Source organism: Netta rufina, assembly GCF_964035555.1.
Source record: "Netta rufina genome assembly, chromosome: 1".
Taxonomy (NCBI): domain Eukaryota; kingdom Metazoa; phylum Chordata; class Aves; order Anseriformes; family Anatidae; genus Netta; species Netta rufina.
Window position 1 is genome coordinate 119,355,402 of NC_140123.1, and position 27,900 is coordinate 119,383,301.

General features: G+C 41.5%; 1 protein-coding gene across 1 annotated transcript; it reads right to left on the bottom strand.

The window, feature by feature from the left end:
- Positions 1 to 4,324: 4,324 nt before the first annotated feature.
- LOC311215749 (cell surface glycoprotein CD200 receptor 1-A-like) lies at positions 4,325 to 22,856 on the bottom strand. Its single transcript, XM_084297076.1, has 6 exons — positions 22,719 to 22,856; positions 10,436 to 10,741; positions 8,749 to 8,997; positions 7,850 to 7,949; positions 6,836 to 6,887; positions 4,325 to 5,432 (listed from the first exon to the last, which is right to left on the bottom strand). The coding sequence occupies exons 1-6, from the start codon at positions 22,804 to 22,806 to the stop codon at positions 5,310 to 5,312; spliced, it is 918 nt and encodes a 305-aa protein (XP_084153202.1). The 5' UTR covers positions 22,807 to 22,856; the 3' UTR covers positions 4,325 to 5,309.
- Between the last annotated feature and the right edge of the window lie 5,044 nt (positions 22,857 to 27,900).

Consider the following 27,900-nt stretch of genomic DNA (forward strand, 5'->3'; position numbering starts at 1 on the left):
CTTCCCACTAAGAAGATGGAGTGCTGAAACAGTAGAGGAACCCCTGCCCTTAACTGCACTCCTTTGAATTCTTGTTAATTCCTCCACCCTTTTCACAATTTGCCCTTCACTCCTCCAGCCCTAGATATCTAACTGGCTTTTCCCTGTTCTCTTCTCTATCCCCACAGAACCTACTTGAATTAATGTATACCACAGAGATATCACCAGCCATTTCTGAATGGGCTCATTGGTTTATACTGTGTTATTTTTGCTAATTTTCCTTAGAATTACCTTATATGCCACTATCACTCAATGGTGTCATGCACAGAAAGATGCAACTCCCTGTCATAAATGAAACTCTACATATAAGAAAAAGAATCACTAGAATCCCAAATCCAGCAAGAGAGTATGCAGATAACTAGTATTTCTCCTATGACAGTGTTTTTCATAGGATGATGTGAAACCGTCATCTAGTGGTCATACTAGGTCTTACCTTATGTTCCTAAATAGCCGTTTTTGTTTGGATATAGCTGCAATGTTCCTTATTCCCAGGATATATCGCCTGAAAATACTAAGCTAAAATAAAAATTGGAGAGGCTTTGAGGTGAAGGGAAAAACCCTAGGATGTTTGATCAAGAAGAAACAAATGCATAACTTTGTGCAGCAAGACTGTGAACTCCCTCTTTCCTTTCTCTCCCACAACTGACCACAGTGACATACGAGTTTCTGCCTTCCTGAACAGTTGTGGGAGGCTGAAGATCAAGATAACTGAAGCTAAAGTAGGGCATCAAAAGAACTTCTCTTGTTAGATACTGTACTACAGTCATTTTGCATATCAGCCTCAATTTCAAATTTCCTCTTAACAATAGCAACACTTCATCCTGATTCATCTTAGAAGGTCGTTTTATTACAGCCTCAGGACAATGCCTGGGTTTTCAGCTGGATAAACACAGCCTGTAAGGGAGAAGAGCCTTCAGCCTAGAGGTTTAGGTCTTCTGCTGTGCATTGACTTCAGTAAGATGCAGTAAACCTGCAGGGTTTTATCGAGAAACAACATGTACCTTGAGTGGGCACAGCCTCAAGCTCGTCAAGAGCACTTGGGGTGCAGCCCTCCATTTAAAAGCTCCTATGCAGCAAGTGTGTTGATAATGCCAGAAGAAAGCTGACTATGTGCATCTCCTCCCAGTGGTCTTGTTCCTAAATTGTTTTACAGGTGAGTGGTGGGTAAAGCTAATACAAACACCTAGACAATAATGACTGAAGATAGTAGATTAAATGTGAAAAAATTGGAACCGGTACACATTGTGATAAGAATATTCTCTTCCAAAGATGAAAACTATTAGAGCAATGCAATGTTCTGAGTTTGATGACTCAGGCTGTAAGATTGCTGTGTAGCATTAGCACCTGCAGGCAATAGCTGCGAAATGATCCTACTTCCAAGCGGAATTCGTGGTAGACAGAAGCAGGTGTGAATTCTCATTTTTTTTTGTATGGTGAGATTCATGTATAGTGGCCAGTAAGAAAGCTTGTATGCAAAGAAGATGTGTTCTGGAGCAAACTGGATAACGTAAGTCATAATACGCAGCAAACAGACTTCCCATCTAACTCAGTTTACAGATACTGTGTATTATTTGTATGTTCACTGTGTTGGAGCCCTAGTTTTGGATTAGGATCCCTTTATACAAGATGCTTGCAAAAAAAAAAAAAAAAAAAAAAGAACCTAAAAATAGCATTTGTCTTGTAATGCTTACAGTTTTACACATATATCGAAGGGCAATGCTGACAGAGGCAGATTATGGGGACTGTAAGGAAATGACAAGACAGTTCGATCTCGAGCAGTAATTCCAGTATGACCACACCCTAAGCAGTGTCATTTTGTCTTGAACACCCGTCATTGCAAAAGTTAAACAAAGACATTATTTGGGGCATGAAGAAAAATAATGAGGTATCTTTCTAGACGTTTATGCAGTTTCCTAACCAAGGAGTGTTCCATCTGAGGTAAATGAGAAAAAGCACAACTGTAATTGTTTTTAAACTTAACACGTGGTCAAAGATCTATGTCACTGTTTGTCTGTCAGAAAGAGATGATTTCTCAGTAGTGAATGCCAGAGAGAGCAGGTTAAGCTATGGAAGCCTTTCTGACATATTCACTAGTGAAATACAGTCGGTAGTGAAAATTCTTTGCTCAGTATTTTCTGTGAATTGGTTTTGGTCTGACTGAGTAGCTTCTTTCTGTAAAAATGTATTTTTGGAGCTTTCTTTCTAGTTATGACTAAATGCATTGCATACTTCTCTTCCCTTATGAGTTGAATATGAATCAGTTCTTACACTGCTTGTAAAAATTTTCAAATTTTTGAATTTCTTTCAATAAATGTTCTCTGAAACTTACTTCTTTAGCATCCCCTTGCCAATATGCTCATTCTCTAGATTTGTGTAAGGAAACATGCTTATTCTCTAGATACATATAAGGCACTCCCTCCTACAACTGGAGGTAGGTGGCTATGTCAATGCTCATGTGAAAGTAATCCAGCTCTAATGTCAAAACTTAAATTTCTGTTGCCAGGAGGATGAAAATAAAAGATGCTGAAGTCTTTTTGATTAGTAACTAAAAGTAAACTGAGCAGAACTATAGAACAATCACACACTGAACCAGGAAGTCTACAGAGGTCATCAGGATTTGTAGTGCACCCATTCTTTAGTACTACCAGTGCCATCTTAAAGAACAGGCCCTTGGTCTGCTGGACTTCATGAGGAGCTCTGCTGCACTTCAGTGAGCAGCACACGATCTGCTGACTTGCTGTGCATGCAAGCTCAGTGCTCAGGGTTCTGTATATTCATAAGAACCATGATTATTAGCTGCCTGATTAGAGCAGGAATGGCAGTTGTAAACTGTCAAGAGACTGGAGTGGACGTGTGAAGATAAAATACAGCAGTGAAGGTGAGAGATGAAATTGAGCAAAAGCAAATGTTGCAGCTAGAGATTAAATAAAATATACTGATCAAATGTGCCCAAACCAATATATTTGTTCATTGGAGCAGCTGAAAAGCTGCTGACTTTCTTCCTATTACTCTGCAACATGCTGAGGAGTTTAGAGGGCAGGCTTACCTGACCACTAACAGACAGCCAACACAGCACTTTCACATGGAGAATGACCGCAGAACAGTAGCAGCACATTGAAAAGAGAAGTAGCACATACCTTGATAGAGAAAGAGGAATGCAGAAAGGGAACTTCTGCTCTAAACCTCCTATGCTGATAGGAAGAAAGAGCATTTGTGTATGTGTGTGAACTTGAGACACCTTGCATTTACCATAGTCACAAACTATGGGCAAAAGCCTATTTTCTGCCAACTTACTGCAGAGGATCTGGCTACATCCTACACTTTGCTAATCACCTAGCTACAGAAACTGTGGCCTTCCTACCTACATGAAATTGCAGAATTAGTTGCTGTGCTGGCTGATTGGGCCTTCTAGCCACTTGGTAGCATTGGGCTTCAGGTTAGGAGACATGCATGCCACCAGCAACAGCCTACGTGACTCATTCCGCAAACTGTGCAGTAGCAGACCTGACTGTGGAACAAAGTAGAGGACAAAAAAAATAAAAAATAAAAAAATCAGTTAGCAACTTAGCAAAATCTAGGTCTGAATCAAACATGTTTAGTCCAGTGTAACGGACCTGTGAAGGAACTCAAAACCCTGCAGCTAGGCAGCAGGTTAGCAAGTACTGTACTCCTATAAATTTAATATATTCCATATGTACCTATGTAGCTGATTTATATGCAGTGCCCTAAATATGTTTTTGAGCTTTGATCCCTTCCATTTCAAAATGACATGCAGAAATGGAGAAAAGCAATACTTGCATGCAGAGAACTCTTGGATAAAAGTGTCTGTTTCATATCTGGTAGAGTGAGACTCAATAACCATTTATATCAGTTTACATGAGCAATGCATTCAAGGAACATCAATCAAATAAAAAAATCTGTTTTGCAAGCACTAGGTCATAGCTCTCAGGAGGCTATCTCAAAAAAGAGCTCTAGCAATGGGTGGCAAAGAGATTTCTATGGTCTAAAGGAAAAATCCAGTTCTTCTGATCCTACCATCAGGTCAGGTACTCAGTCGGTATTTTAAAATAGTGAAATAAGAGGCAGTAAACAGAAGTTTACAGATGGATCTCTTTATTATTACTGTAAAGCCAGTTCATAATTTAGGTAGTAAGGCATCAATTCAAAACGTTTGAGAAACACTAGTATATAGAGAACAATTTATTTGACTTATTCCCAAAGAATATTTTGGGAAGGTGAGAAGTCACCTTAACATGAGACACATTAAGATATACAAGCTAATTTACATACAACAAAGTGAGCTTGCAAGTACATTTAAAAATATCAATAAAAGATCTAGACATATTCATGAAAATATCTTCAGTTGTGGTAGTAAAAATAAATATGACAACAGGTAGCAGGAATGTTATCCTTTTTGTACAATATTGCACAGTTGTAGGTGATACATTTGAACTTGTTTTGTTGTGAAATATTTGCTGTTAGTTTCTGTTAAAAATAGCTTACCAGATTTGAATAACATGATTTTTTACCATATCTTAATGCCAATACTCTTAAGAAAGAGAGGAATACTCTGCCTTCAGAGAATCTTAGGGAAAAGTAATCATAACAATAATCTGACTTACCTAATGAACATGTTTAGTGGAAATACTGAATAGAAACCTAACAAGTGAATTCAACATGCTAGTGATGTCTCTTTTATAGTGGATGAACTTATAAATTCATCACTCATTTCAATTTTCTGAACTGGGAGATGAAAGGTCTTCCCTACAGATACTTTTTGCCAGTTAAAACTTTTCTGTGATTATCCATACTCAAAGCCCTTATATGAGTCATTTGTAAATTAGAACAAAGTGTCTGTTGCCTGGAGAGCATTTCATTTTAGCTTAAACACTCTTCCCATCTCCCAAGTCTGTGCAAGATAGTGTCAAATGTGTCAAAGTAATGCCTACAAGTGACTGACAAAACTAGTATCTCCAATTGAAGAATAGCAAAGGGAAGACTGATGACAACATTTTTTTTTTTTCCGGGAAAATCTATAGCTTGATGTCAGTCAAACTTCCCCAAGGAAAAACAGGAAACCTGTTTGCTTTCCCAAGGAAAAAGGCAAAATGGGAAGAAAGAACTGTGCAGACTCATCAATAAGCATAGGTCTTCAAAGAGACCTAGTGAGCTATGTTGCCCCTGAATCTGAAGAAATCCTCTCAGAATTTTCTTTCTATGACCAGTCTTTTGTAAAGTGTCTCTTCCCTTTTCCAGTGTTGTTGAATCACTCATTTTGCTGTTGACAGTCCACATGGAAGATTCTGCCCCCCTGTCAGATCTGACACTGAGTTGTAAATTGTATTTTCCTTCTGCACATAAGTAGTATAAGGTTCCACCTCCGTTGTGTCATCCTAGCAAAACAAAACCAAAAAGTGTGAATACAGGAAGTAGGTTAATTTGGCAAGATTTTGCAAGCCTTTCATCTGGACTGAAGAATGTAACTGGGAAATAATGCACCAGTTTTATTCTTCTTGGACCCACAAAAACAAAAAACAAAACAATGCACACACAACCAACCAACCAAACCAAACCAAACCAAACCAAATCAAAACAAAATAAAACAAAACAAAACATCATCTGTTGCTTTTTCTACCAAAGAAGCTGTATTGCTATTTCTTTCAAAACTTGATGGATAACACTAAAGTATTGATTTGTGCGCTCTTTTCCTCTTCCATCTCTTTCCCTTCTCACTCACTTATTTTCACCTAGAAAATTTAGTATTAGGATCTCTTTCTCTAGAAAGCAAATCACATACTAGGGTCTTGACCAGGAGTGATTCCTCCATCAGTCTACAATTTCAGTCTAAAGATATTCTAATGAAAGTTTTGTGATGTGCCAGCAAGAACACTGGCACTTAACCAGTTAGTTTACATTAACACAAATGTCAGCAATAATTCAGAGGTAGGGAAGCAGAAGAGGAAGAAGTAAAATAACTAGAAGTGACTAAGTCATTTCAGAAATAGAAACTGAAGCTCCTTTTTAAGTTGGTGACAGAATTTGAGCCTACTATGTGCTGCAGGTACACGGATATGCACAATGTAGATGTTTCACAGCATAAATGTCTCAGCTTCCCTACACGGAAATGCTGTTATTTTTATTTGGTAGAAGAGAACAGAGATACAGAGCTGATGAGTGAATTTCTCAGCTACATGGGAAGCGTGTAACACCATAGTGAATTCAAGAATATCTCCCATGTTGGACATAAGAGCTCCTTCCATTGTTTTATGAAATGCTTTGTCTTGAGTACAGTTGGCTCTTTTTGCATTTTGACCACACAAAATAAAGACTGGCCTTCAGAATTTGCACATTATCATTCTGAACATTGGGAGAGATTTTTTTTTCTCTTTCTAGATTTGTTAATTTTGTCGTTTAATGCTTTTGTTTCCTAATAGTTTTCTTAATATTCCCCAACCCATAAGATTGTCTCTCTTACTGAGCACTGTACAGCAGTTGTGGACAGTGTATCTAATATGAGCAGAGGGATGTGGTGGGACTTGCTCCTTACAAAGATAAAGGATGGCAGTTACTGAAATCTTTGCTGTTGGAAAATGCCTCTAATGTTTGCTCCAAGTCAAGATTATGGTAATGATAGTCTCTGTTTTGTACTGAGATAAAGCTAAGGACAAACATATAAGACAGAGTAGCACCTGCTGAAAGTAAAGAGTAAAAATCTAATGGTTTCTCTTATTGACCATGTTTTCTTGATCCAAGATCTCTGATTTAGTGATGGTCTAATCTGCATCGTTCTCCTTACCTCTAACGAATGTGTAAGAGAAGTATCGGGAGGTTTGGTTTTGTGACAGAGTCTGTAAAAAAGAAAATAAGCATTAAAGCAAATTTCTTCCTCCATACTAGAATTTGCTGAGGGGTCTTTTGAGCTTCTTTAATCACAAGCCTATGAAATATTTTTCTTTCTTGTTATCAAGAGCAAAGCCTAAAAATCTTCCAATGTCTTTCTGTCCGTGACTTTTGATCCTGAAGCACCCTGGCTTTCTTTACGGGTGTCTTCTCATGTTTTGGGGAGCTTAAGTGCAGAGTGGAAGCAGGTTAAAATCAAAATCCTCTGGAAGGTTGTTCAACTCCCCCTTGCTGAAATTGTATTGAACTAATTGTTCATCTTTGAGGGAGAAGGTTGGGAAGAACAACAGTTTTGGAATAGGGGAGGGACAGAACACATCTGAGGTGTTCAGTACAGATGCTAATTCAGCCTTTCTCTACACAAATGATTTTTTTTTTTATTTTATTTTTTTTTTGGAACTGCTTTCTTTTCCACGGCAAAGCCAAAAGGGGCTAGAGTCCAGTTTCACCCAGGGAGCTTCTTCATAAACAGAGACAAAATCTGCTGTCTCTTCCAGTGGCATGGCAGGATAGCACTGGCCAATGCTCTGACACTTGAAGGACCTTCTTAGGCAGAGAACCGTTCCCCTGGTCTGACCAAGAGAGACACTGACAGGCTCTCACAGTACCTGAAGAACAGATTTGCTCTGCTGCTTTCCTGTCAGAATGAAGAGCTCCCATTCAGTGTAGCAGACAATGCATTGAGGATTCCCTGCCAATTTCTGACCATCTATATTTTACTCGGGGCATTATTCAGTAAAGATGTGTGCAACGCACAGTGTCTGCAGTATAAAGTACAAGTATTTGATGTAGTCAACTCAGTTACTCATAGCAGCACAGACTGACAGAATCATGATTTCAAGACACAAATAGTACTTAAAGATTTCTGCTGGCACAAGACAAGTTTTCCTTAGCACTCTGTTGTACATACCTGCAACCATGGAGCTTAAAATAGTAAATGACAGCCATGAAGGTGATAATGATCAGGAAACCAAGAGCGATGGTTATATACAGGATAAGGTCACTCTGTGCTAAAGACAAAGCACAGTCTTAATTATGTCTTCTCACTGCTACCTTCCTTTATTATTTCAATATCAGTTTAAAGTTGCTTTAGTATATACATTTTCAACATGCTTGTAAAATAAATATAAATCCTTTCGGCAGAAGGGAAAGTCAATAATGAAACCAGTCTGAGAAATGCAAATATAGTCTGTGTCAGAGAAAAAAACAGATCCCTCAAATCCCACAGTGGATACCCATGACATTTATTCACTAAGTCACAGCTGAGCCCCTCGCAAGGACACAGCTTATACTAGTATTACAATTCATGTGTAGTTCTTCAAGAAGAAAAATCCAAACCAGAAAGAAGAAACCAAATGCCATACAGTGTCAGACATTCCCTACTGAGAATTAAGTGGTTTGTTCCTGCTAGCCACACAAGAGATGGTTCTCTTTCTCTTACCACAATCTAAGCAGGAGATCTTACTGTTGCATCTCAACAAATTTTGTTGATGTTCTGCTTCCATGTGGTTAACAATAAGATCAGGACTGCTTTGAGGCTGCTTACTGCAACTTTCCCACTACCAAAAGAATACTACCACAGTAATGTACTTCCCTTTTAGGGAAGAAACCATTTGGAAATAGTGTCTGGAACATGAACGAGCTGGTGATGTTTCTTGGCACATGTGGTAGGGCACGATACTCTTGTCTATATAGGATTTCACTGAAGGTTTCTATAATTTTCATGGATTATTCTTCCTAGAAAGAGCAAGAGTGTGAACAGAGGGCTAGGCAGGATTTTGAATGCTGAACACACAAGGGGGAGCTTACGTGAGGAGCAGTCTGTGGACATGGTCTCATTCAGAGTTGCGTGGTACACCTTGCAGGTTACAGTCTTCCCGTCGGTGCTGTGTGCTGTGAACCTGCTGAGCACGGTCACTGTCCCGTTGTCGTGGCTGTCTATTTCAGTCGTGGAGCTGTTCTCTGGGACCCATGAGATCTCAGCAGCCGGCCTCCCTGCCGCTGCCTCGCACACGGGGTTGCTGTGGTTGTCACAGTACAGGGACAGCCTTGGGGGCACTGAAAAACATCAGGAAGGGGAGACGTGTGGGTTGCTGCAGTTGGCAGAGGCTCTTCTTATTCTTTACCCAAAAGGAACGTCATGAGAAGAGGAGAGTCAGGTTGGAGGTGCCATCCCATCACAGCAATGTGTGCCAAAGTGACAAGGACAAAGTTTTATCTTTTTTTTTTTTTTTTTTTTCTTCTCATTTTGGACACCTCTCCCACACTGAGGTGAGTTACCACAGCCATGTACCATTAGAGAAGGCATGGAGGGCCTCAGGACGTGGAGGTGGGGAATTGCCCAGAATACAGGGCTGAATCAGACTTTTGTCCCAATCAGCCTTTATGCATGTGGCTTAAAATGGATTTGAATGCCAGGCTAGCAGGAGTTGGGGCTGTAACAACATCCCGTGTTTGATCGAATATCTCAGTACTTGGAAGTGTTGCCCTGCTGTGTTTTTGTCATATTAAAGTAGCGTGTTAGTGAGTGACTACAGGAAAACAAGATGCACATGCAGACTCCTGTAGTGTACTGAGGCTTGCTTCACACTCATCACTTGTAACTGTGTGGGGGAGAAAGGGGCAGCAGAAGGGAGTTTTGGCAAATGAGGAGAGGGAAGAAACAGAGCTACTAAATGACTGCGTGACCATTTGTGCCACTGAGAAAGCTTCCCTTCTCAGTGCACGCTTCTTCCTGTGCGGGAGGAGAGGAGTGTACTGGGTCTGGCTGGAATGTTAACTTTCCCGGCAGCAGCCCATTCAGTGCCGTACTCTGTACTTGTAGCTGGAACAGCAGTGTTATCACACCAGTGTTGTGTCTACTGCTGAGCAGCAGTGGCACAGCATCGGGCCTTTCTCTAACCCTCCTAGGGGGTGGGCAAAAAAGTGAGGAGAGAAACATCACTAGGGCAGCTGACCTAAACCAATCAAAGGGATATTCCATACCATGTGGTGTCACACTCAGCAATAAAAGGTGGAAACAGGAAGAAGAGGGGAGGGGTGGGCTCTCGTTGAGAAGACGTCGGTCCTCCTCTCGAACACCGGCTGCGTGCGTTGAGGCCTTGCTTCAAGGACGTGGTCAATCATCGCTCATTTGTGGGAAGTAGAGAGTAATTTCTTTCCTCTGCACTTCCATATAGCTTTCATTTATTTTGTTTGTTTGTTTTCCTCCCTTTTTTCCCCTTTCCCTTTTATTTCCCCTTAGTTAAATTGTTTAGTTCATGGTAGTCTTTATTTAATTATTATAATTATTTCCCTTTAATTAAATTATCCTTATCTCAACCCGTGAGTTGTTCTTTGCTTTACTTCTCCCCCTCCTCATCTAAAGGAGGGGGAGTGAGAGAGTGGTTGTGGGGTTTAGCTGCCCAGCACGGTAAAACCACCACAAGGAGCTTTGTCTGTCTGGGGCTGGAGGTGGTCCTTTGGAGAAGAGAGAAATGAGGAAGGAGTCCCTTACCTAGCACGGTCAGCTGGTACATCTCGTGGAAATTCCCTTCCTGATTTACCAGTTCGCAGCTGTAATTTCCTTCATCAGCCATTCCCACTTGCTGTATCTCAAGGGCATAAAACTGTTCTGGTTTGAATTCACTTTTCACGCTGTCACTGCAGTTTGTTCTGTTCACCAGGTTCTGATCAGCCCTGAATCCCAAGGTGCAAGGGCCTCCTATCTTGGGGCTTATTTTCCACGTCACCATAGTTGCTCGTGTTTTGTTAGGGCAGGTCATCACAGCGCTGTGACCCGCTTGTGCTGCCATTCTGTTTCCTGGAGGAGACAAAGAAGGAGAAGGATGTGTGAAAAGGTGCCCAAGGATGTCACTCACAGCCTTGGAGTTCTGGCCTGTGCTTCGGAGGGAAATGTCAGCTCTCTTACACTCCAGAGGGAGGCCCTGTCTTTGCTCATCCCATGTTGTCCTTCATCTGGTATTACAGCTGTTTATTGTGGAGCTGGTAGTGTATTACAGACTACCCTCTTAAAACTATCAACGTTTCCCTCTGGGTCTTAGTGGATAAAACAGATCCTGGAGGATGATATCCTGCTCTTGCACACTGGGTTTAGCAGGTCAGCATCCAAATCCTCTGTGTTTGGAGCCCACGTGAACGAACCATTCCAGCCCGACCACTTTTCCTACTGTTTAACTAAGTTCTCGGGAAATGTTTTCTAACATGCAAAATTAACACAGTTCACTGCATTTTAGCTACTTACAGATTCCCTTAAAGGTTTTTGCTTTTTCATTTTGAGGATTAAGTATCATGCAGGTGAAGACCTTTCCAAATCTAGACCTAGCTCCTGCATTCTGGTAGGAAATGTAGCTGCAATATTGCCCCATAGTACAGTACACAGTATAGTGCTGTAAAATCTTAGTTACTCCAGCTGTACAACATGTAAATCAGAGTGTAATTCTGATAATTTGTTGGTTTTGTTTATTTGTTTGTTTTCTGCTAGAAGAGGACAAATATGTGGGGATAGTATATCACTGAAACCATTCACTTCCCATTTTTATTAAAGAAAGGAAATAATACTTAGCTTTCTGCTGCTCATTACTGCCAGCATTCATTGGTTAGTGTTTGCAAGCATTGCTGAAGACGAAAAGTGCTATTTATTTACATTATCTTCTGATACACAAATCCACCAGCCTCACAAATGCTTGTTTTCTTAATTCAATTGTCAACAGTATTCTGTGATACATGGTTGCACTGTATTTAAATGACTTTTTTTTTTTTTTTTCTATATGACATTGCAAGAAAATGTGAGATGCATGTTTTAAACTCAGATGATTTTACCAGGAGAGGAACTGAAAGAAGCCTTTTGTCTCATGATGAGTTCTGGATGGGAGTTCTATGAACGTCTCCAAAAACTGGCAAACAAATTGTTTCCTCTGCCAGTTTAGCACTGCCAAGTGCCTCAGAGCTCCAAGTCATACCATCAGGATGGCTGACCTCATCTAAAAATAACTAAGCAAACCTAAGCCTTCAGACAGACTTTGTGTTGGGGCTGGTGTTTGTTTTTTTTTAAACTAATGTTTGCAAATAGTGACGACAAGTGACAATCTTGTGCCTGTTTAATGGTGTAAGCTTTTATTTATGTCTTAGAGCAATATCATTTTAAATGTCTTTCAACTCATTTGAACTCATTAAAGAGGTTAAGATCAAAGGCAGTCTGGGCTGCAGTGACAGCACCCTTGTTGAGTTTGTGATCTTGAGGAATATGAGCCTGGCAAATTAAAAAGAGAGGACGCTGAATTTTTGAAGAGTGAATATCCATCTGTTTAAAGACCTAGCAGATGAGACCCCATGGGATACTGTCCTTAGGGTCAGAGGAGCTGATCAGAGCTGGCAACTCTTTAAAGATGCTTTTCTTAGGGTACAGCAGGTCTCCATCCCCATGTATAAGAAATCAAGCAGGGAAGGCAGGAAACCAGCATGGCTGAGCAAGGACCTGCTGGTCAAACTGAGCTGTAAGAAGGAAATACACAGGCAGTGGAAGCAGGGACATGTGGGCTGGAAAGAGCACAGGGATGCTGCCTGGATGTGCAGGGATGGGATCAGAAAAGCCAAGGCACAGATGGAACTGAGCTTGGCAAGGGCTGCAAAGAACAAGAAGGGATTCTACAGATACATTGGTCAGGAAAGAAAGGCCAAGGAGAGAGTTCCCCCTCTGATAAACAAGAAAGGAGAACTGGTAATGAAAGACATAGAAAATGATGAGGTACCCAACAACTTCTTTGCCTCGATCTTCATTGCCAGTCAGGCTGCCTACATCTCTCATTTCCCCAAACCTCTAGGTGGGGGCTGAGGGAGCAAATTTTCCCACTGTAAGGGAAAAGCAGGTTGGAGACCACCCCACCTGATGAAACTGTAGAGGTACAAGCCTGTGGGACCCAATGACATGCATCCCAGGGTCCTGAGGGAACTGGCTGATGGAGTTGCCAAGCCACTCTCCATCATATTTAGAAAGTCCAGGCAGTCAGGCAAAGTCCCCGGTGGGTGGAAAAAGGGAAACATCACTCCCATTCTTAAAAAGGGTGGGAAGGAAGACCCAGAGAACTACAGATCGGTGATCATCTCCTCTGTGCCTGGGAACATCATGTAACAGGTCCTGCTGGAAGCAATATCAAGGCACATGCAGGACAAGGAGGTGATCTGAGACAGCCATCACAGCTTCACCAAGGGCAAATTGTGCCTGACCAATCCAGTGTCCTTCTATGATGGAGTGTCTGCATCAGTCGACAAGGGAAGACCGACCAATGTCATCTACCTGGAATTCTGTAAGGCCTTTGACATGGTCCCACATGCCGTCCTCATCTTCAAATTGGAGAGATATGGATCTGAAGGGTGGACGATCCTGTGGATAAGGAGTTGGCCGGATGGCTGCAGCCAGAGTATTGTGGTCAATGGCTCTATATCCAGGTGGAGGCCAGTGACGAGTGGGGTCCCTCAGGGGTCTGTCTTGGGACTGGTACTGTTTAATATCTTTATCAGTGACATAGGCAGTGGGATCGAGTGCACCCTCAGCAAGTTTACAGACAACACTGAGCTGAGTGGTGCAGTTGATACAGCAGAATGAAGGGATGCCACCCAAAGGGACCTGGACAAACTAGATAAATGGACTCCAGTGAACCTAATGAAGTTCAAAATGTGCAAGTGCAAGGTGCTGCAATGGGGTTGGGGCAGTCCTAGACATGAGTGTAGACTGGGAGAAGAACTCATTGAGAGCAGCCCTGAGGTGAGGGACTTGGGCATTCTGGTGGATGAAAAGCTCGACATGAGGCAGCAATACATGCTTGAAGCCCCAAAGGCCAACTACATCCTGGGATGTATCAACAGAGGGGTGGCCAGCATTGTCCCCCTCTGCTCTGCCCTTGTGAGGCTCCACCTGGAGTACTGCATCCAGGTCTGAAGCCCCCAGCACAAGAAAGATGTGTGTCTGTTAGAGCAGGTCCAGAGGAAGGCCACAAAGATGATCAGAGGGCTGGAGCACCTCTTCTATGAAGAATGGCTGAGAGAGCTGGGAATGTTCAGCCTGAGGAGAAAGCTCTGGGGAGACCTCATGGCAGCCTTTCAGTACTCAAAGGGGGGTTATCAAAAAGACAGAGAGCAACTTTTTACTCAGGGAGATAATGATGGGACAAGGATGGATGGTTTTAAAGTAAAAGAGGGGAGATTTAGATTAGAGGTGAAATTCTTCACTCAGAGGGTGGTGAGGCACTGGCACAGGTTGCCCAGAGAAGCTGTGGATGCCCCATCCTTGAAGGTGCTCAAGGCCAGCCTGGATGGGGCTTTGGGCAACCTGATCTAGTGGGTGGCATCCCTGCCCATGGCAGGGGGTTGGAACTGGATGGTCGTTAAGGTCCCTTCCAACCCAAGCTCATTATCCCTGCTTGTCAGCTGTGTGGATGGGTACAGTGCTCCCATTCACATTATCACCTGATGCAGAAATAGTCCGGCATATTTGCAATCTCTCAAGAAAGCATATGCAAAAATGGAGCTCTACTTTCTAAAACCGAGAGTGTAGTACCAAGTTCAGATAATTTAAGATTTTGAACTGGGTGACCTAAAATATCGTAGCTTACAAGCAAATTAAGACTGGGCATGGGTAAGACTTGTTAAAAATCTACCGAACAGGAGCTTATAAAGAACAGCCATTTTTGTAACAGTTTCTGATAAAAACAGGATTTGTCTTTCTTTCTATTTCAAGCTAAGTCAGTCTAATGAGATGTCAGGACTTGCTATTTTTTACCACAGAGTTAGTTTTATTTAAAGATAGACCAAAATGTTTGTGCTCAGGAATGAGTCCACAAGTAACTGGGGATCAGCCAGCACAAAGGCAGTTCTTTAAATGGAAATTATCCTCACCCCTATCCTATTCTTCCTAGTCAGCCATAGCTTTACTTTAGTTTGTAAATGTTGATAGGACCTCACAGAATCACCTCAGTTTAGCCAAGGACTGAAGTTGGACATGCCATACCTTTTCCTTCTAGTAAGTATTTCAAAACCCTTCTAATCTCTAAATGTATGCTTCATTTGAACATTAACCAATACACTAGGAAGTGATAGCTCTTTAGGTAACTCATAATTGCTGGCTATACTCATTCAAAGAAAAGGCCTGAAAAGAAATCTTTCCTGTTCTCCATGCCTTTACAAAATGCCTTCTTTCCCCTAGTCCTCTTCTCTAGTCCACCAGCTTTCAGTGGCTTCTCAGGCCACGTAGAGACTCCACATGACCCTTCCTTTTCCCCTTTTACCATCACATCTATGACTTCTTGTGGATCTGTTCCAACCAAACCTTTTGCAAGAGTCTGTTCCCCAGTCTGCTTTCTTTGCCTTTCTGCTGCCTGCCCCAGCCTGCACTTGTAGGTAGAGCTCAGCAGCTCTGTGGGTGGACACCATCTCCCCTTTCGTCCAGGAATTTAACTAAGCATAAAGGGCTTGTGTCTGCTGTGCAAGCAAACTAAACAAGCAAAACTATTCCACTCCTAAAGAGGAAATGTTCAATGCTGCAAGTGTTAAAAGTCAGACTAGTCACTGCACCAGTGTTTTCTAGAATGGTGCTTTCATTCTGTAAAATGGCTGAAGGTCAGTTGCTAAAGTTTCCTCTGTGATGGCTGATTACTTCAAGACCCGTAGAATCAGGGCATATATGCCACACACGTCAGCATTTATCTATTTGAATGATGGCTTGGAAACAACCCAGTACATTGTACAGCTTCTTTTCTAAAGGTGAAATCCCATGTTAGAGCTGAGCTGAGCTGAGCTGAACTAACAGCACGCTGCAAATTAAAAAGGGGATAACCAATGCAGCAAAGGCCTCGCTCTCTGTGGGTCTGCAAAGAATAAGAAAATTGAAGAGGTGTGACCTATCAAGCTCATCTCAGTGCAGTGATAAGCGAATGATGATAATCAAAGGTCAGCCCTGCTAAATATTGAGTTCTACCCAGGAGAGATGATATGAAGAATCATATATCTACACATTTGTTGTAAATAACTTCTCATTTTCAGTCTTAATCTTCACAAATGAGTGAACAATGGAAAATGGCAATCATTTATTCTGTTTGTCAGAAAGTGCAGAGCCCAGGAGAACAAGCTGTCAGTCATGCCGATGTAGAAAATAGACAAGTCAGCTTCAGGGAGCTCTGTACAGCTCCGAGCTGAACCAATCTATTTGGGTTATTGACATAAATTCAGTCAGTGTAAGCTGATTTATCTTTGGGGACTCCTGTGACAGGTTATGAGTAGGTAGGGTTGGAGGCCTTTGGATCGAAGTCTTCTAATTTGACTCCAGCCTCTGAAGTTAACCTAATTAAAATACAAGTAACGTTATGTCATCCATCCTTCAGTGTCTTCCCTTGACTGCTGAAGAAGATTTTAAGAGATGTTTGAGGGGGTTCTCAAGCTCTGTTCTAGTGCATTGAGTGCACTTCCCAATGCACTGACAGATTCCAGCTTCATCTTTGAAAGTGGATGTATCCTCACTCAGGAAAAAACATACTCAGCCCAGGAGCTCGTATTTGTGTTTCAGAAATGTTCTGGTTACTGTTGTCACGCTAAGATTACTGTAATTGAAAAAAGATTTGGGGAAAAATTGCCCTGTTTTTCTAACATGGTTTCTGTAGTGTGTTTGACAGCTCTTGTGGATAACTAGTTACACCAGTTCCTTTACAGTGTCACTTAGTCATCTCTCCTGTTTCTCAGAGTTTTTCACACAGTAATAGGAGAAAGACGTATTTCAAAAACAGGAAAATTTGATTGTGAAACCACTGAATTTTTCAGGGGAATCACTGAAAAATCAGACAGCTACACAGCTTGAAAGTGCTTTTGATTCCTTTCAAGTAGGAAAGATTTCCAGCCTCTGTTATTCTTTATAGCAGGTTTTAACCCACAGTAAAACCTTTTCTTACCCCCAGAATGACTCAAGTTCCATTACAACCTCTTTAGAAATTCAGCTGTTAAAGAGTTTTTTCACACTGTAAAGAGACTTCTTTACTTTCTCAGACGTAATTCTCTCGTGTCTTTATTTCTTACAGTAACAATCTACAGTAGCATTTTGGTGCATCCCCCCTCCCCGCCCCCGCAGTTTAAACTTAGAGGTATAATGAACTGAAACAGTGATTATACCACAAGTAAATGACTAACTGTATCTTGGAATTAACATATTATATGAGTCAGAGCAAGTTATGATCGAAAAGGCAGTACCGGATGCTTGGAAGAGGCCAGCTACAATAGGCTGAGCTCTGCATTCTCCTTCTACCACCAGAGTGCCTGTGACCACTTAGCAAGGCTTGTCTGGAATGAGGAGAGAGAGAAACAAACAGAAGGGCTTTGTACTAGGGTAGAAATTGCTAAAGTACTGTCAGAGTTTTTTATGTGGCAGGCTTGTGACTCTGGAAAATGTAGCCACAACAGCACAGGACGGAGTACAGGCTGAAAATCTGCCCCGCGCACTGGATGAGTAGTAAGTAGTTTGAGTGCTGTGAGTTTCGTGACAGAAATACATGAACCAGCTGCCCTGAGTTGACATGACTCAGACTCCTGAAGCTGCAATCACAGCTTTTTCAGTGACAACGCATCTTTAAAAGGGCAGCATTGGACACAATAAGAGACTTACAGCTTTATTGTTAGTTTCCCTCTAATACTCTTTTATCCGTATTTGTCATTATCCCTTGATAATGTATTCTATTCCCATTTCATTTTATTTAGGCCTTTTTCCCATCTTCAGAAATTCCGTTCTTTCTCACATCCAAATTCTTCTTTTGTTCTCCTTGTAACCCGTTTCTGTTCTGCCACCATTAGTGTCCTTTGCAGTGTCAGTCTCTTTTCTGCTGTCTCATCCAAACTCAAATGGCAAATTTAAAACACAGCCAGAAAATGACACTTTTTCACTATAAACTCTAGTTTTTCAATATGAATTGTCTGCAGCATGGCTGGAATTCTTCTAGATTTCAAACTTTAATATCAGGAAGTGACTTCATATGTTGCAGAGAGCTGAGCACACTGGCAGAACTTCATAAAGAACTCAAGGTTTCAGTCTTCACATTCAAGACGGAATATACCTTTGCAGTTGCCAAATACTAGTTGTTAATGTTTCTATGATCTTCTCGTGCTCTTTAGCTTTCTTCAGTGTCCTTTCAAGCAGTAATTCAAAACAGTTGTTTTTGTAGGCAAAGGAATGATGCTAAATCTCACCTAGTTGGAGATGAGATTTGATACAGTGTCCTCTCAAAAATTGTAAATCAAGCCAAAGAAAGGAGGGGTAACTGGAGGGAAGTATGATGGGTAAAAACTGTATCAAGGAGAGAAAGCAAAAGGCAGAGTTGAAAGGAAGTGTCAGGTTGAAGGTAGCTTGCTGATGATGTTTCTCAGCAGGCAAATTTTGTACGAATTCTGTTTAGCATTCTTAATAATGGTATTGGCATTTGTATCAGGAGTGTGTGAAGAAATTTGTTGAACGCAGAAAGCATATGGTATTATTAATATAAAGAAGGGAAATGTCACAGAAGAAGAAATCATTAAAATCCGTCAGCTCAAAATGTAATAACAATGAAAATAGTTATTACAATAAATTGAGAAGCATTTCATGATAGAATGCCTGCAAAAATGATTTGATGCAGTGATTTAGAGGTCTTTTCTTGAGGCTGTATTTGAGCAAAAGGGCTATATCTCAATAAAAAACATGGCTTTGTAGAAAAAAAGGATAGGTATGCTGCTCTATTGGCCGAGTTAATATTTGAGTGATGTGTTGGAATCATCTAGTTTGCAGAATTAACACCTTTGCTCAAACCCTCCACTGAAAATAAATCATCACTGAACTGAGCAAGCTGTTGTATTTTATATGACCCTGGCTGTTAACTTTGAACTTGCTAGAGCAACCTCTGCGTGCAGGGTGAGTAGATCTTTATCCTTGCAGAATGTGAGCTGGAATAGATGAGAGGAGAAGGGGCTTACGCTGTATGCCAAAGGGGTTTGGGTAGTATTTCTTCCAGAGTAGCACTGTGACGCCCTGTGTAACAAACTGCAAAGGCCCTCTGGACACTTCCCACTACAGAAAGAGATACAGAGTGTTTCATACTCTGTTCTGCATGCTGAATTTGACTTTCTACTCTCTTACTCATGAGAAGACCAACAAAAAAATTGTTTATTTACGCCTAAGTGGCATTTTCCTGTTATTCCAAACAAAAATAGAGCATTGACTGCAAAAGGTGGGTTGTATGCCCTCTTCTTCATACTTTCCAGAGAGCAGATAAGGGACTGCTGTGAAAACACACTAATGACTTCACTTTTCTATAATTAGAATCTCAGTCACACCTTGCTTAGTGTTCAGCTTTAGCATTGTAATTTTTTTTCTAGCCTTTTCTTACTCAATACAAAGATAAGGCAGCGTAAGAAGATTCCCTACGCTTTATTCTTCTGAAAGATTGTACCTCTGTGTACAAAATATATCAGCTGCGAGTATTAAGTAGAATGTACATCTGTAAGTGCATTACCAATTAAAGAAAAGCTGCTTTATAGTCACAGAGTATGCGGTGTACTTGCAAAACCGAACTCCTCCGTTTCTGGGGTTTTGAAACTAGACACCTTTAGACATCGTGCTTGGACCACTTCACTGAAAGGGTTGTTAGACATTGGAACAGGCTGCCCAGGGAAGTGGTGGAGTCACCATCCCTGGAAGTCTTCAAAAGACGTTTAGATGTAGAGCTTAGGGATATGGTTTAGTGGAGGGCTGTTAGCGTTAGGTTGGAGGTTGGACTCGATGACCTTGAGGTCTCTTCCAACCTAGAAATTCTGTGATTCTGTGATTCTGTGACCATATCAAAGTAAAATGTTATGTCACATGAACATGCTTTGAAGATTGTATTAGGGCAATTTAGATGACTTCTGAGAATTTTTTTTTGCTTAATTTAATAGTACGGAGTTCTGTTTTAAGTGTTAGTGTAAGAAAAAAAAAGGCTGTTGTGATGTAAAATGTGTTTTTAGTGTAAAAGAAGACAAAATAATTCTAGCACGTAGAACCAAAGGAGCAGCAGAGCAATAGTGAAATCGAGACAAACGTATATTTATCAGAATTGTTTTTTAGCCTATGATTTTTGTATCAGGAGCAAGATTGCAGAGTAAACTAGAATAGGAGGCAACAGAGACAAGAGCACTGAAACACCCAAAGACAGTGGAAATGAGAAGGCTGTAAAACACGCTAGTCTACTAACACTAGTGAAGGAAAATTTAAAAGTTTTTGTTTGTTTGTTTGTTTGTTTGTTTTTAAGAGAAGAAGCTAAGTGAAAGCATTCAAGAAAGTTAGGTATCTGGGTGAAATTGTACTACAGACAGGTTGCTCTGAAGTTTTAATTCACTGTTATTCATGTTGTACACTCTAATTTCAGCACTGAGGCAATGCCATTGTTTTCAGTTTTTTACTCTTGGTAAAATTGAGCTAACATAGAGAATCACATCTCGTTATTGACATCAGATTTCTTTGTGCTTCCACTGAAGCACACTGTCATATCTGTTGTCACAGACTAGTACTACAGATCCAGGACTTACACAGCTGAACATTGCAAATGTTACTCCAATAAAAAGAGTTTAATTGTATGAACCTCCTACAGAAAAACTTGACCTCCCTTATCCCCTTTCCTTTGGAGTACGCACACAACCACAAGGTGTCTTATTTGTTTAGTTAAACAAATAAATAATTTGTTTAGTTAAACAAATTCTCCTATGAGGATTCTTATAGAAGGGTTGGTAGTACAGATCGTGCACCAGCAGCTTCCATAGCATACTGTCCAGCCCTGCTTGGGGACGGATCTAGACACAACAATCATGAAGTTGCTGCCCCTTCCTCAGCTGTAAAAACTGACCAAGGCACATGAGGCAACATATTAAAGATATGTTAAGGAAAACATTAATGCAGGTAAAGCCTGGTTATGCACAAGGGGTTTTGCATGACCTTACTTCATTCAGGATAGCTTGCTCTGGTCTTCAGAAGGGGAGCATAGTTCCTTCAAGCTTCATACAACATTAAACTTCTCTGGATAGAGAACACACACTAGATCATCTTAACACATCTGGCCTGTGATCTCTAAGGGAAAAACCTCGTCACTACACCTTGCTGAGAATCGTCACAATAATATTGAAGGAAACATGTTTAAAAACAGCCTTAGCGAAGAACTTCCCATCAAAAGTGTGCTGTTTGTTTCGGAGGGGGGAGGTTCAAACATGAAGTTAGATTTTAACGCATCTTTTTTGTGTGCTCTTTGAAGGGGAATATCATTGACTCAAGACACCAAGAGGTTAAAATCTAATTGTCTTCTAGAAGAAAAAGAGAACTTTCTTTGGCATTAGATTTTTTTAATATATTTATATATATATTTTATATATATATATATAAAATATATATTTCCAGCAAAGTCCCATTTTAAAAAGAAATTTTGCCCGTAGGATTCTCCTTTGTCTCCCCCATTTTTTTCAACAGTTTGTGACATGTCCATACTCCTTTACTTTTTGAGCAGCTGTACTCAAAAGCATAGACTGTCTCTGATGATACCATAACCTGTGTGTATTACCTTGAGACAGTTCCTTGGTATTCTTCTGAGATAATTTCTTTACTGGAAGAATGGGGACATGGGAAGGGAATGGTTTTTGATTGTTTGTTTGTTTTTAACCTCTAGTGTGTCTGTTGTGAGTCTACTAATGCAGAGTTTAATAAAAGTATGTGAAGATTTCATTTTTTTTTCAGTGTGGCACTGAGGTTATCATTTTGATCTCGTTTGATCTGACAAACGCACTACAGGCAGGTGTTCCCTCACTGACGACAATAACTGTATCCATTTTACTTAAAAAATATCTGTATATTTTAATATCTTTAAGGATAGTATCTTCTTTTCTGTCTGAGTGGAATGAAATATTTCATGTCCATGCAGCTTAATTCTACTTGTCCGTAATAGTAATGGACATAAGCACGTTACGTGTTATTCAGAGATGTCCCTATCTGGCATTTTAGGTTTCTGGAACTGCTGCTCAAATCCCTAATTACATGAGCAAGTCCCTGGACTGCCGCATGGCATCTGAAATAGCGCAAGCTCAAGAAATGCAAATGAAAAAAACCTAGGAGACGTTAACTGTCATAGCTAGAATATATTAAAACTAAACCAACTACACTAACAGACAGAGTCAGAAGGGGTTAGGAATGTCACTATCTTTGGCACCAAAGCCCTGACCGTGCTTGATAGCAATCGTTCCCGTTAGCCTCAGAATGAAATTGCAGAAACTGCTCCTGGCTGTCAGCACACCAGTGATCTTCCACCGCTCCTAAGAAAGACACGAGATCCCTGCCCTGTTTCATAGTGTCTACCACCTCTCCTCAGCAGAAACCTCATGGCCAAAAGCTTCACGTTCACAAACGCCTTCCTGGGCATATTTTTAATAGGTCAAATGGATCAGTTTCTCAGAGGATGTGGATTTAGTGGTCTTAGTAAATAGGCTATCTGTGACTAGCGGTACATTATAGCCACGAGTCACTAAATAATTGCCTGTATAGAAGTCACAGGGATAATGACTGGCAGCCTTGGGACCACTGAGAAAAGAAAAGCAGGAGCAGATATTTGGGAAGCATGTTTTGATTGTGCTCCGTAAATTTTAACAACTAAAGAAAGTCATAACATGACACATAGCCCTTACGGGGAGAAAAGATCTGTGCACGTTTCCCTTTCTTCCACCCTGACAGCTGAGCAGTCTCAGAGAACAGCTAGACTCACCCGTTATTCTTGTGAGCTTGGTGATGGTGAGCAGCACGAAAATACACGCAGCCTTTCCAGCAATCTTCATGTCAGCTCCTTTTTTCATGGCTCAGGCGGCTCCGTCACTCCATCCGTCCCACCGCCAACCTAGCTGTGGTCATGGGGCATATTTCTTGCCTGCCAGCGCATCCTCAGCAGTCAAGGCGAGTGTTTTCTCTTCCCCCAACCTTCTCCACTCCTCTCCTGACTGCCTGGCTCCTCAAAGCTGGAGAGGTTCCTCCTTCTGACTCTGAGAGCAGGAGGCTTCCTGTGCTGAGAGCCTAGGCGAACGCTGAGGAAACAGACTGAACAGCTCTGCCTTCCGTTCATTGGCTCTCCTCAGGAGGCTGATGAGTGAAGATAAACCCTGCAGCACAGCTCAGATGGGGTAGCAGTGGAGGAGATCATTTAAGCCTGACTTTAATATCAAAAAGAAAATCTTCATTTTGTGGTGCTAGAGAGAAACTTTTTCTTCATCCTTCCCACTGCTGCTATTCTGCGTCTTCAGCACTTCTTTGTCACTACCTCAAAGAAAAATCCTTCCTCCTGTCTTAATGATTTCTCCCTTCAGGAGCTACTGACAGCTTTGTTTCCACCTTGAACAACAAAGCTTTCCAGACCCCCAGACCCTGGGAGGAGAGACTGAGTGAGAGAAAAGAAATATTCTTTTACATACTTTTCAGCAGAAATCATAGGAAATCAAGCTGGCCCACATCTTTCAATTAATTTTTTTTTTTCTTCAGGATACTGCGGTTTTTGGGGTTTGTTGTTAGGGTTTTTGTTGTTGTTGTTGTTGTTGTTAGCACCATACCTGTCTCTCCACTTCCTCACTTTAGTCTTCAGATTCAGAGCTTTCTTTTCCTTTCTTAAGCCACAGCTCTTCCCTGGCACAATTCTGTGGGGCAGCAGTAGAGAAGGTTTCAGCTGTTGAAAATCTACAAATCAGAATGATTACCACCAAGGACAGAGACAAAAACAGTAAAGACAGAAGAAACAGATCAACAAAAATCAACAAGAAATTGAGGTGTTGAGGAGCTTGGACAGCCCAGCACATTTGGACATCGGCAGGCTGCAGTGATGACAGTAGTCTGATGGTCTGGTAATTTTGTTGGGTCAGACTAGTGTTCAAAAACGGTCTGCATTAATGTTCGCTGGAGCAATGGACTGTGAGTTAAGGTCTTACGTAAATAAGTAAAAAGACTGATAAGGAACATGTAAAGAAAATCAGGCAAGGCAGAAAGAAATTTAATCTTCTTGGTCCTAGAATCTTATTATTGACTGCAGTTTTGTGTGGTGAGGAGTACTGTACTTTTGTCCCACAAGCTCAGTTTTAAGCTCAGTTTAACATTTTGATGCTTCTCAGCAGTTTTCTGAGGTTTTCAATGTGCTATCCACAGTAACACTCTGGTTTATTTTTTGAGTAATTACCGTTGATCTAGGAATTAGTGATGCATGTGAATAGATAACATAGGTATATTTTAGACAAGGACATGGAGAGGAAGAAGTGTTTGTGTAAAGGAAAGAATTAGGCAACGTGTAAGCAGTATGAGGCCTTGGATGTGTAAGAAATGGTGCTCAAACTTAACGCAAAGGCCAAATGAAACTAAGCTGGTGTAAATGTGCAGACTGGATGTAAATTGGCAGACTGGATGATTGCTGAATGAAATGAGAGACTTGAAAAACGAACAATGCAATGGGGTAGAAGAGATTTAAGAAGAGAGTTAGCTATGTTGTTAATAATAAAAATGCTACTTTAAATTGTCAGAATTACGGGTGTCTGACATTCCTACAGGGATTCCTTCAGAACCAGAAACTGGACAGCCGGATTCTTTTGCTAGGCAAATGTCATTTAAGACGTTATTAAGAAGCCTTGTGAGCAACTTTCGACTTGAAGCTTGGGTGTCCAGGAAAAAGCTGGAGGCTCATGTAAGAAGGTAAGACAGAAACCTGAGGATGCCTGAGAATGGGAAGTACTACCATAGTGCCTCTTTTTACCTTTCTGAAAGTACTACTGCAGACAATGGAATTTAGGAAGCGAGACACGCAGTCTGTGGCAGGACACTACTGAAAACATAAATTTACCACAAGAAGTAGTGAATCTTTATTTCTTCTTCCTGTCCTCTCAGTTACACAGTGGGAACCAGGATCCCATAACAGAGGAACTGACCCTGAGAAAGGCCAGACTGTGACAGAGGAGAAATAATGTGTGGAGACAGGAGAAAGGTGTTGGGGTTTGCTGGCTGCATCAGTCAGAAATGTGATGTGCATTTGATGGAAATGAGGAGAAAGAGAGGGATAAACTGATCGTGAAAGCTGAGTCTGAAGCCTGAGACATAGTTGAAGAAGTTGCCAACAAGGTGCAATTAAAGGCACTTCCAGTGAGTGCACATTTCTACACAGCAGCAGAGAAAACCCAAAGCCATTGCAGTCTTTCTGGAGTCTGAACTTTCCCTGTCTTTTGTGTACAGAGAGCACAGCTCTGGGCTTTGCCTGTGGTTTTCAGTGTGGGTGATTGCAGACCCATTTTATGTTAATTATCATAATGTCATCAGATATTATTTGACAGAGGCACAGTCTGTGATCTGCTCTGTTTGAAGTGGTTTTACTCAGCCTTAAAGTCCTTGCTGACAGCAGATTCCATGCTAATAACTTGTTCAATAAGAAGTGCAGGAGTGCAAAGCTGGGTTTTAACTACCAAGGTGCAGACAGAAGATTTTTTTTTTCAGGAACTTAATTTCCAGTGATGACATAAATAGCAGTGTGCTGGAACCTCAGCTGGTGTAAACTCATAACCTGGACTGAGTCTGTTGACTTCTCACAGAGCTGCCACGATTTTATCCACAAGAGAATTCTCCCTGCTGTGTCACCTTCTGTGCCAGCTGAGGACCCTAAGTCTTGGGACCATACACATAGCACAACAGGCTGCACATATGTAAGAAAATCCAATGATCTCTGGAGCTGAGAATGGTTCTGGAAAAGTGTTGTGATTCTCTGTGCTACTGAGAGATGTGTTTTACTCACAGAGTAAGTGCACACCCTAGTAATGAAATAAAATGATCTGGTCTGGGAATTTGGCAGGTAAGTGGAATTAGGGCTGGATTACATTATGTAACAGTCTTGCCCGATGTGTAGGGCATTGAAAACACTTGAATTCTTCCAGAAATATCATTGTGCGTCACACTTGTAAGTGAATTTCCTGCCTTGCGATGATCTTAGAGCCGAGAACTTGTTACATTTACAATGAAGGAAAAAAAAAATCATAAGTTTTATTTGCATCCTTTGTAACAAAATACACTAATTTTGCATATGGGGGTACGTGATAGAGAAAGCAAAAGTATTGGATAGCCTCATTTCTTGTGTGGGCAGATGCAAAACTTCTCCTACATCTACCTTGCAAACGCACTTTACTGTGACTGGCTGTTCCTCCTACTGTCTCAGTTCAGAACTTTAATAGAGTTCATCCAGTCTACCTGGAATATGACTGACAAGCCTGCCCAAAATATGATTGAATGCTTGCAATCGCAGGCTCTGTAATTTCAGCTCTTGCTTTCAGCACGCCGTGAAGGATGGGGCGCAGTGGACATTTCCTAGCCCGTCACATGGCAAGTCCCTTAGCAGAATGGCACAATGTGGTAGGCTGGCTCTGGAGATACAATTTATAAACTTCGCAGCACTGAAGTGACATGATATGCTTATAAAGCCGCTTCCTGGTTGTTCTGTGGTTGAGTGTTGTTTATTCCTGGAAACACCCACACACCTGAAAGTCCTGATGAGAACACGGTTTCTTTCACCTACCTCCTGCTGGAGGGTAGGTAAGCCTGAGGTGAAGCCCACATTGCCAGCGTCCCTCTCCCTTCAGGGAAGCTTGGATTTAATAGCAAGACTGATACAGGAGGACCTGACTTTGGGTTGAGAGCTGTTGCGCGCCATTTATACACGTGTAGGTAAACAAAATTCTACCCATGTTTCAGAGTATTCCTGTGGGGGTGTTGTGTGGGAGGCTAAATGCACTAAACACTTCCCTGCGGCCTAGTCTGAAATTCTGCTCCCCATGCCTCCTTGGATTCCTGCCTCAAAACCTTCTGCAGGCCATGCCTGTGCCGTGCAGTTGCTGAGAGTGCAAAGCTCCCAGAGCTGGCTTGGAGCTAGCTTCAGAAATGGCAGTGGGATGCTCAGAACAGCAGAGCACCTAACCGGGGCACAGCAGCCTGTTTGTGCACCTAACTGCTGCCCCGTGGGGATGAACGTTTCCACCCAATACAACGCAATGGCATGTCGGCTTACTGGAGCTAGTTCTGGAGTCGCTAACGTATGCAGAAGGCACAGTTTCTGCTGGTATGAAATGGTGTGGCTCTTTCGAAATCAGCCTTAACATCACTAACACGCATGATGTTGGCCTGCTCTGAGCTCCTGCATCGGCCACAAAACTTAGGAGTTTCACCCTGTGATACGCTGTGTTTATGGGCTAGCCTGCCTCCCAGCAAGGCTTCCCTTGAACCATGCTCCAGATTGTGCAAAAAAGACTGGGCTTACTTGGAGAAGTGCGCTGAGGGCGTATGATGAAAAGTGGGGAGGAAGTGACTCAGAGCACCGGATGAGCTGAGACAGATGTTTGGTGAGAGGGAAGGAGTGGGAACTTGCAGATGAGCCCTAGCTTCCCTCCGTGCTGGAGTTCCAAAGTGTTGGAGTCAGCCCTTCTTTGCTTTGGTCGGGAGGAAAATCTTGCAAGACGTTGCACTGAAATACGTAATTAAGGCTCTGCTTTCTCAATAGGAAGACGTTTCACTTCTCTGATTCCTTAAAGTGCTGAAATCCTTGGTTTGGTGGAAGGAACAGGATATGGAGACATTTCCATGGTGTTTTCGTATTTCAGCAATAGCTGGTAGGTACAGAGGTACATAGCCCATTTATGCAATGAAGGAAGTTACTTCGTTTTCTTAGCTTGAAGTTGGTATGAGAAGTGGTCAAGCATCCTGCCATTCTTACATAATAAAGGGAAACAGAAACCAATTTCTAGTCCTAATAATGACTATTAGCTAACCAAGCGTGGCTTCTAATCCTTCTGCCCTTCTAAAAACTGTGTGTGTTTTGTTTTTTTTTCCAGTCTGCATTTCACTTCACCTTCAATTTCCATTTTTCCCTCTCTGATTACCTATTTGAA

Excerpts from the sequence above, each read along its gene's own strand:
- LOC311215749 (XM_084297076.1), bottom strand. The coding sequence starts at position 22,806 with ATGAAAAAAGGAGCTGACATGAAGATTGCTGGAAAGGCTGCGTGTATT. Across the intron at positions 8,998-10,435 it reads GTACCAGCTGACCGTGCTAG|TGCCCCCAAGGCTGTCCCTG; the intron begins GTAAGGGACTCC and ends GATGTTTTTCAG. Across the intron at positions 5,433-6,835 it reads CTCTTACACATTCGTTAGAG|GATGACACAACGGAGGTGGA; the intron begins GTAAGGAGAACG and ends TTGTTTTGCTAG.